The following is a 10,172-nucleotide window of genomic DNA, read 5'->3' as shown; positions in this document are numbered from 1 at the left end:
CTTTAGCAACTTCTTACCTGGTTCACTGGGATTATGGGATAGGTCACTGCTCCAGACAGGCCTAATCATCCTACTTTCTGTAGCAGTCCTTCTGGGCTTACTAAAAGGAATCCTGGCTATGGCTCAACAATGTTGCACTAAGATTGTGTCAGTTAAGGTTTTATATCAGCCTAATGAGACAAAGCTTCACCTCTGAATCCAGGAAGATTGGTAGACATATGAAACAGATGAGCTTTGTTAAGAGGGATGTATCAATCAGGATGTGGACTGCAGGACAGTCCTCCACGTGGCCTGGTTCAATCCAGTTCTTCCCCTTTCTCACTTGTAGTTCTCAAGAATAATAGCAGATTGTACTGGGAATGTGACTGAGATACTGGAACAGCTCAGGCTCTGTTCATCTGCCCCTTGCCAAACAAGATTTTTTTAATGCTTTCACTCATCAATTCCTGTTTCCCTGGAGAAAAAAAAACTAGGGCAGGCTGCTTTTTGGGGTCCCTCAGTTGTAGTGCATGTGGGGCACATGCAGATGAGACTCCATCCACCACAGGAAGCTTTCTTAAGCCTTGGGTGACTGGCTCGTGATGAATCCAAGGTTTCTGTCGTCCCTTGCTGCATAGATGTGCGTAATGAATCTACCTCATGTAATGTGTTGCATATGAATATGTTCTGTCCCACTGAACTCAGATAAGTTGATAATCAGTACACAATGGATCTGCTTCACAGCTAACAAATTGGATAACCTAGATGAAATGGAGAAATTCCTAGAAACAAAAACCTGCCAAACTAAATCACAAAGAAATAGAAAATCTGAATAGACCAATAACTAGTAAGGAGATCAAAACAGCAAGCATCTGCATGGGTTGAAAAGAAAAGTCAAAAATGAAAAAAATTTAAATTTAAATTTAAAAAATAATAATCAGAAACTTCAACAAAGGAAAGCTCTGGACCTGATGGTTTCACTGGTGAGTTCTAACAAAAATTTGGAAAAAATTAACAGTAATTATTTTCAAACTTCAAAAAAATTGAAGAAGATGGAATATTTCTAGTTTATTATAAGGCCAGAATTGCCCTGATACCAAAGACAGACAAAGATGGTACAGGAAAAGAAAACTACAGAACAATATCCTTGATGAATATTGATATAAAAATTCTCAAAAAAATGCTAGCAAACAGAATTTAATAGCAGCCAGGTGCAGTGGTTCATGTCTGTAACCCCACCACTTTGGGAAGCCAAGGAGGGAGGATCACTTGAGGCCAGAAGTTTGAGACCAGCCTGGCCAATATAGCAAGACCTCATCTCTACAAAAAGAAAAAAAATTTAATTAGCCAGGCATGGTGGTGCACGCCTGTAGTCCCACCTACTCAGGAGGCTGAGGTGGGAGGATTGCTTGAGCCTGGGAAGTCAAGGCTGCAATGAGCCATGAATGTACCACTGCACTCCAGCCTAGGTGGTGGCGCAAGACCCTGTCTCCAAAAAGAGAAAAAAGAATTAAATAGCACATTAAATGGAATATATTCCATGACCAGATAGGATTTACTCCTGGAATGCAATGATAGTTCAATATATGCAAATTGCTCAATATAATATACCACATTAACCAAATGAAGGGGGAAAATGCATAATCATCTCAATTTTTGGAGAAAACAAAGTATCTGACAAATTCAGATGTTTCATGATTAAAAACCAACAACAACAACAACATAACAGGAATAGAAGGAAATTACCTCAACATAATAAGGAGTATATGGGAAAAGCCCACAGCTAATAGCTGGTGGCAGCCAAAGCAACTTTATCTTGGATACTAATTCACCATGTTCACTTCTGATTAACCCCTGGTTCCGGGAATGCTTTTGATATGATTTGGCTCTGTGTCCGCACCCAAATCTCACCTTAAATTGTAAAAATCCCCATGTGTCAAGGGTAGGACCAAGTGTAGATAACTGTATCACGGAGCAGTTTCCCCCAGGCTGTTCTTGTGATGAAACTAGGCCTCATAAAACTTAAAAAATTAGCACCAGGTGGCCCTAGATAGGGTCCCACCCTGCCTCGATAGGGTCCCACTCAGATAGGGTCCCACCCTGCCAATTCCGGGGTCCCACCTTGCCTCGAAGTTCCCAGAATTAACAACTCCTGGAAAGGACCTCATAAGGTCCTGCTCTAACCAATTAGAACAAGACACCTTGCTCAGGCCATAGCTAGACCCAATTATTTTGCGCCTTAAGCTTTGTTTGAATTTCGCGCCATAAGCTGTGTTTGAACTTGTGTTTGCCTATATAAACAGCATGTAACAAGCAGTCAGGGTCCCAGGGCCAACTTAGAGCTTGGGACCCTAGCGCGCTAGTAATAAATAACTCTCTGCTGTGAAACTCGTGTCGGTGATCCTTCGCGGCGACCCCTGCCCAGGAGGGAATCGACAGTTCGGTTCCAACATTGATAGTGAGTCTCACAAGATCCAACAGTTTTATAAGCATCTGGCATTTCCCCTGCTTGCACTCACTCTGTCCTGCCACCCTGTGAAGAAGGTGCCTGCTTCTCCTTTGCCTTCTACCATGATTGTAATTTTCCTGATGCCTCCCCAGCAATGCAGAACTCCCCAGCAATTGCAGAAGTCAATTAAACCTCTTTCTTTTATAAATTATCCAGTCTCAGGTATTTCTTCACAGTAGCATAAGAACAGACTAATACAGCTTCTAATATTTCTACTTTATCTGCTTTTACTGTAAATCCTTCCCTAAGGCAGATTCACATGGCATTCTCACCTTTTCCTGAGGGGTTGGTTTCAATCATCCTACACATTCCTTCCCTGTAGTAGATAAGCCCTGGGTCTGGAGGGTGATGGTGCAGGGATCCACCACCTTATCTTGCTGCTGCTGGAGACACAGACGTGGCTTGTGTTTGTATGGCCATATTAAATGTTTCTGGATGACTGGATTTGTCATCCTCTTTCTTCAACCTCTCAGTTTCCACAGACTTTGGGGACAGGTTTGCACAGACCTGCTCACCACAGAACCTATCTTCAGTGGTGGAAGACCGAAAGCTTTTCCTCTAAGATCAGGAACAAAGCAAAAATGACTTCTTTCACCACTTCTATTCAGCATAGTATTAGAAGTTCTAGTCAGGACAACTAGGCAATAAAAAGAAATAAAAGGCATCCAGATTGGAAAGGAAGGTGTAAAATTACCTCTGTTTGCATACAATATGATTTTATATGTAAACCCTGCAGATTACACACACACAAAAAAACTTAGAATAAATGAATTCAACAAAGTAGTAGGATACAAAATCAACGCACACAAAACTCAGTTGCATTTAAGGGATAAAAGACTAGAGAAATTAATAAATAAAAATTTAATTAAAAAATTTTAAGAAAAAAAATTTTATTTTTTTTTTTTTTTTTTTTTTTTTTTTTTTTTTTTTTTTTTTTTTTTTTTTTTTTTTGAGACAGGATCTCACTCTGTCACCCAGACTGGAATGCAGTGGTGTGATCTGGGCTCACTGCAACCTCCACCTCCTGCTGGCTAACACAGTGAAACCCCGTCTCTACTAAAAATACAAAACATTCGTGGTGGTGGGCACCTGTAGTCCCAGCTACTCAGGAGTCTGAGGCAGAAGAATGGCATGAAGCTGGGAGGCGGAGCTTGCAGTGAGCCGAGATCGTGCCACTGCACTCCAGCCTGGGCAACAGAGCTAGACTCTGTCTCAAAAAAAAAAAAGGAAAAGAAAAGAAAACAATTTCATTTACAATATCATAAAAATGCTAAAATACTTAGGAATACTCTTACCCAAGGAAGTGAAAGATTTGTACTTTGAAAACTACAAAATGTTGCTGAAAGAAACAAAAGAAGGCACAAACAAATGTAAGGACTTCCTGTGTGCATGGACTACAAGACTTTATATTGTTAAGAAGCCAATACTACCCAAAGGGATCTACAGATTCAATGCCATCCCTATCAAAATCCCAATGACATTTTTTGCAGAAATAGAGAAATTATCCAAAACTAGAGAGGGGTATGAAAAAAAGAAAAAAAAAGTATTCTAAAATTTATTAGGTGTTTTTTTTTTTTTTTTTTTTGAGACAGGATCTCACTCTGTCACCCAGACTGGAATGCAGTGGTGTGATCTGGGCTCACTGCAACCTCCACCTCCTGGGTTCAAGTGATTCTCCTGCCTCAGTCTCCTGAGTAGATGGGATTACAGGCATGTGATACCACACCTGGCTAATTTTTGTGTTTTTAGTAGAGATGGGGTTTCACCATATTGGCCAGGCTGGTCTCAAACCCCTGACCTCAAGTGATCTTCCTGCCTTAGCCTCCCAAAGTGCTGAGATTACAGGCATGAGCCACCACGCCTGTCCTAAAATTTATGTGGAATCTAAAGAGACCCCACATAGCCAAAATAATACTAAAAAAAGAAGAGCAAAGTTGGAGATCTCACACTTCCAAATTTCAAAACTTATTACAAAGCTACAGTGATCAGTGTGGTACTGGCATATTAGACAGATCTCTAAGCCAGTAGAATAGAAGAGAGAGACCAGAAATAAACCTTCGTGGATATAGTCAAATAATTTTCAACAAGGGTGCCACGTCCATTCAATAAGGAAAAACAGTGCCTTCAACAAATGGTGATAGGAAAGCTGGATATCCACATGCAGAAAAAATGAAAAGGCACCCTTACCTTACACCATATACAAAAATTAACTCAAAACGTATCAAAGACCTAAACATAAGACATGAAGCTATAAAACTCTTAGAAGAAAACATAGAGAAAAATCTTCATAACACTGAATTTGGCAATGACTTCTTGGATAGGATACTAAAAGAACAGGCAACAAGGAAAAAAATAAGTAAATTCAATTACACCAAAATTTAAAACTTCTGGCCAGGCACAGTGGCTCACGTCTGTAATCCCAGCACTTTGGGAAGCTGAGGCGAGCAGATCACTTGAGGCCAGAAGTTCGAGACCAACATGGTGAAACCCTGTCTCTACTAAAACAACAAAAATTAGCCAGGTGTGGTGGCATGTCTGTAATCGCAGGTACTCGGGAGGCTGAGGCAGAAGAATTGCTTGAACCTGGGAGGCGGAGGTTGCAGTGAGCCGAGATCGTGCCACTACACTCCAGCCAGGTGACAGAGAGTGACTCTGTCTTAAAAAAAAGAAAGAAATTTAAAACTTCTTTGCATCAACAGACAAAAACAACAGAGTGAAAAGCAATCCACAGAACAAGAGAAAAATCTTTATAAATCATATATCCGATAAAGTATTAAAATCCTACAACACACTAACAGGACCAAAAAACCTCAACTCAAAAATGGGCAAATAATTTGAATAGACATTTTTCCAAATAAAATATTAAATTGCCAACAAGGACATAAAAAGATGTTTTTCACCACTAATCATTAGGGAAATGCACATCAAAAACAATGAGATGCCACTTCATACCCATTGGAAGGACTATGATGAAAAAAGCAGAGATAACAAGTATTGATGAGGAGGTGGAGAAATTGGAACACTTGTGCACTGCTGGTAGCAATGTAAAATGTTACAGCTGCTATGGAAAACAGTATGGTAGTGCACTATGCCAATGGGTTGTCCACACTAAGTTTCGCATCAGTATGGTGACCTCCTAGGAGCAGGGCACCACCAGGTTTCCCTAGTAGGAGTGAACCATCCCAGGTTGGAAATGGAGCAGGTCAAAATTCCCATGCTGATCAGTAGTGGGATTGCACCTGTGAAGAGCCACTGTACTCCAGCCTGAGCAACATAGTGAGACCTTTTCTCTTAAAATAACACAAACCAAACAAAAAAATTAAAAATAGAATTACCATATGATCCAGCAATTCCACTTCTGGGTATATACCCAAAAGAATTGAAAGTAGGGTCTTGAAGAGATATTTGCACATCCGTGTTTATAGCAGCATTATTAAAATAGCCAAAAGGTGAAAGGATCCTAGTGTCCATCCACAGACGAATGAATAAAATGTAGCACATACATACAATGGAATATTATTTAGCCTGAGGAAGGAAAATGTGACACACATTACAATATGGATGAGTCTTGAAGACATTATGCTAAGTGGAATAAGCCAGTCACAGAAAGAGAAATACTGTATTATTTCACTCATAGGAGGTACTTGGAGTAGTCAAATTCATAGAGACAGAAAGTAGAATGGTGGTTGTCAGGGGCTAGGGGAGGGAGGACTAGGGAGTAATTGTTTAATGGGTACAATGTTTCAGTATTGCAAGATGAAAAAAGTTCTGGAGATGGATGGTGGTGATGGTTGCACAACAATGTGAATGTACTTAATGCTAATGAACTATACACCTAAAATGGTTAAAATAGTAAATTTTATGTTATGTATATTTTAACATCATGTTTAAAATAAATATTTAAAATTTATTTTAAAAGGCTGGGCACAGTGGCTCACACCTGTAATCCCAGCAACTTCAGAGGCCACGAAAGGAGGACTGCTTGAAGCCAGGAGTTTGAGACCAGCCTGGGCAACATAATTAGACACCTATCTCTACAAAAAAAACTTTAAAAATTAACCAGGTATGGTGGTGGACATCTGTGGTTCCAGCTACTCAGGAGACTAAGGCAGCAGGAAAGAGTTGAAAGCTGCAGGAAACTGTGATTGAACCACTATACTCCAGCCTGAGCAAGAGAGCAAGACCCAGTCTCTATGAAAGAAAGAAAGAATGAATGAATGAATGTATGAATGAATGAATGAATAGCAAAGGATGACATAGTCTTCTACGCTGCACAACCAAGGGAGTTCCATTTACATAGTCTCCCCGGAGTTGGTTGACTTGGTCACCCTGAAACCGCAACTCTTCTACCTATGTTAGAGACATTGTTAATCAATCACAGGTCCTCCTCAACTCAGACGGCCCCCAGAATCCTTCTCCACGTGGAACCCAAGACTACCCCTGCTGATTCCTCACAGCTGACTTGTGACATGCCTAGTATTTCCCATCATTACCTCAAACAATGACCTCCTGAAAATACATCTGACGAAGAGAGCTGGGGACACAGATATAGCAGACCTGGTCATTCTTTTAATGGAAGGGGTATGCATTGTTGCACCTTACAAGCCTGTGAGCCCAAAGAGATTTCGAGTTGAATATCAAGTTGGTTTTCTTTGAGTTCATAGTGGCCCTCAATAAAGCCACGGGAATGGCAGGTGTGCCAGCGCCAATAGACCTGGATGATGCGGACAGCGTTGAGCAAACGACAGTAACGCTGGCGGACACACCACATGCGGACCCAGGACTGCAGCCTGACTGCTGCCCATTCCTGCTGCACATAGAACTCCAACACCATCCTCCGCCTCTTCGCCAGCAGCTTCTCCAGCACCTGCCTCCACCAGCACTGAATAATCCAAGCTCTGAGGGCTGCATGCAGCAGTGTGCGTCGCACCAGCGTGCCCCGCCACCAGGCCTGGATGAAAACAGCTGCAGACCTTTCTGTCATGATGATCTTCTCTTCTGGGCCTTACAAGAGAAAACAGAAACACTCAGGGTATGCCAGGAAGGGGCCCTGATCCTCTAGCAATGATGGCTCCTTCCTCTAAAGTTCAGCACTGGGCACGGCAACGGCTGAATCCAGGAGACCAGGTAGGTGTCTCCGCTCTGCCACCCACAGGTTAGTGGAAGTGCTCACCTCACTTGACCTCTGAGTCTCAATGTCCCCATCTGCAAAATAGGTGTACATCTGCCCTAGCTACCTCACCCCATTTTCCATGAACCTTGCTGGCCAGTCTAGAGCAAGAACACTGTGACTTAGAGGTAAAAGAGCTACCATCTCCCTGGGATCCATGACTCTTGCCTTCAGAGCCCTCCCACCTGCTGGAGAAGTGGTGTGCTTTGCTCCCCCTGCCCTCTTTACCCTGACTTCAGGTCAAACCCATAAGCTGCTGTGTTCCCTCCTCTTCAACAAAGTAGTAACAGATTCCTCCACCTCACACACATTGTGAACAGCTTGAACTTCAGCTATGCATGCATCAGTACAAACATGCACGCTCCACCCACTAACACACATTTTGCCCCTTGGTCCCTGCATTCCCCACAGTCCCACTTGCAGCCCGCAACTCTATGTGGTCTGAGATCACACTCTTCTGCCCCACTCTTGGCCACAATCTCCAGTCTGTATCTCAGCCAGACTCACATCTCTCTGCCTGACAAGAAAATGGGGCCAAGAGACAGCCAATCCCCGTTCATTCCAGCTCTGCATACCCTGACGTTTCACCCGTTTTTCTAGGACACCCTGATTGATGTCAGGTAACGAGGACAGGTGCCTGTTTCCCTCACTGAAGCCACTCTTTGTACAATAAATTACAGGGTCATAGATCTTTGAGTCACTCTGCTGGACCACAGGGGTCAGAGATGTCACTAGTTAAGGCTCTCTGGACCCAGCTACTCACGGACTTGCAGGTAAGGGTGTGGCCTGGTAGGGGTGAGGGTGTTGGGGGTGGAGTCGCTTCCCTCTTCTCCCCTTTGTTCCTTCCAGCTCTGTTCTATCGATATGATTTCATCACTATCTTTGATGATCATTTAAAACAGCTTGCCATCCTTCTGGAATCAGAGTGTATGGGGGGAAATAGGGAAGAAAATAAAAGGTGCTCTCCCACTGCTGGGTACCAAGTCAAACACCGTTCTCACTGTTTCTAGACAGCTTTCTGGCTTTCTCTAGGACTTCAAATGGAGGTGGGGGGTCCTGTCATGAGTAACTGTGGGGAACTTACCCTCCCCTCTCAGAAAGCTAGTGTGGTTCTGAGTGCCTCTTACAAAACATCTGATTGGGGACAGGTCGTAAAATCCCCACAGGTCTGGACTTTACTAAATTACCTATGGTTAGGGGCTAGATGGTTCCATCACCCTCCGGTCCGCACTCCTCTAATCAGGACTCCAACAGGAAGAGTGGAGGAGGGGCGGGACTTGTGATGTCATAAGGGCACCTGTGATGCAGGCACCAGGACGGCTTCCAGCATATGAGCCTCTTCTCGGGAAAACCTAGAAGACCCCAAATACTGACCCATTGACACAAAGGTGTATAATGCTGCTCATTAAAATCTGGCTGGTATTCATTAAATGGCTTTCAGTTCCTTCAAACACTGGTATTCCAAATAACTATTAGAATGGGTTTGCTGTCTATGTACAGATATAGAAAAGTACAAGATTTAGTAAGTGAAACAAATCAAGATGAAAGGCAAGGTGATCCCAATATAAACACACATTTATACACATGTGTTGTAAAGGCATTATCTTAAAGAGGGGGAATAGGAGGATGTACACAAAAACTAACAATGATATATCTGATGAGGACAGCGGAATTGGAGGGACACGACAAACTCCTTCACTGTGGCTGAGCCCCCTATGTCTAACCTATCTGCAGGTCAGTCTGTTTTTAGGCGCCTGAGAGGACAGGACACACACAGGCCAGAAAACTCCATGAGGCCCCCAGGACTAGCCTGGGCTCCATCCAAAGCTTAAATGGGTTCAAGTGCTCTCCTGTCTTCCTCTGCCCCTGAGCACCTCAAGGCCACGATCAGATGGATTAGGGTGACCACTGCATAAGCAGTGCCCCTTTCTGCCTGATCGCAGCCTCTGAAGACCCAGCTGGACATGGTGAGGCCCTGGTCCCCCTCAGAGGCACAGCCCCTGGGGTCACTGCGGAGTGCACTGGGAATGTGTAGGGTGAGTATGGGAGAGGCCAATGTGGATCTGCAGGAGGAATGTAGGGAGGAGGAGGAGGTGCTTTGAGGATGGCGGGTGTGTCGGTTTGAAGTTAATGGAATGAGGGAGTGGGGAAGACAGCAATAAGGTGGGGGATGGGGAAATAGTGGGGTACAATGTGTAGGACAGGGAAAGAGCAGGAAGCCCCTATTTGAAGATAAAGATCTTGGCCAGGCCCCCGCGAGACCTGTGTCAATTTAGTGCCTCCATCAGTCTGGCTCCAGAGTCAAGCCACTAGTAACCACATTCCTGTCCATAGTAATAGCAATGCAGTGACATTAGCCCACTTCGCAGCTGAGAAAATGGAGGTGCAGAGATCATGCCTGGCTCACCTCACCCTGTTTCATAGCTGGTCAGCTGTGGAGCTAGCATTTGGTCCCAGCTCTGCTCCACCCTGAGCCTTGGCTCTAAACCACCACATCATGCAGACCCCAGCATC

At 43.6% G+C, this 10,172-nt stretch overlaps 1 protein-coding gene and 1 long non-coding RNA gene across 2 annotated transcripts; one reads left to right on the top strand and one right to left on the bottom strand.

The window, feature by feature from the left end:
• Positions 1-6,912: 6,912 nt before the first annotated feature.
• LOC105544035 lies at positions 6,913-9,085 on the top strand. Its single transcript, XR_001006707.1, has 3 exons — positions 6,913-7,069; positions 7,153-7,615; positions 7,705-9,085. It is a non-coding gene; the product is annotated as an uncharacterized LOC105544035 (long non-coding RNA).
• Positions 7,038-8,900, bottom strand: IQCF5 (IQ motif containing F5). Its single transcript, XM_011986270.1, has 2 exons — positions 8,846-8,900; positions 7,038-7,492 (listed from the first exon to the last, which is right to left on the bottom strand). Exon 2 carries the CDS (start codon positions 7,470-7,472, stop codon positions 7,050-7,052), a length of 423 nt encoding a protein of 140 aa, XP_011841660.1. The 5' UTR covers positions 7,473-7,492; positions 8,846-8,900; the 3' UTR covers positions 7,038-7,049.
• Positions 9,086-10,172: the final 1,087 nt, after the last annotated feature.

This window comes from Mandrillus leucophaeus, unplaced genomic scaffold, assembly GCF_000951045.1.
Source record: "Mandrillus leucophaeus isolate KB7577 unplaced genomic scaffold, Mleu.le_1.0 Scaffold296, whole genome shotgun sequence".
Lineage (NCBI taxonomy): Eukaryota > Metazoa > Chordata > Mammalia > Primates > Cercopithecidae > Mandrillus > Mandrillus leucophaeus.
Note: the sequence above shows the minus strand (reverse complement) of the source record. Positions and strands in the feature narration are given on the sequence as shown.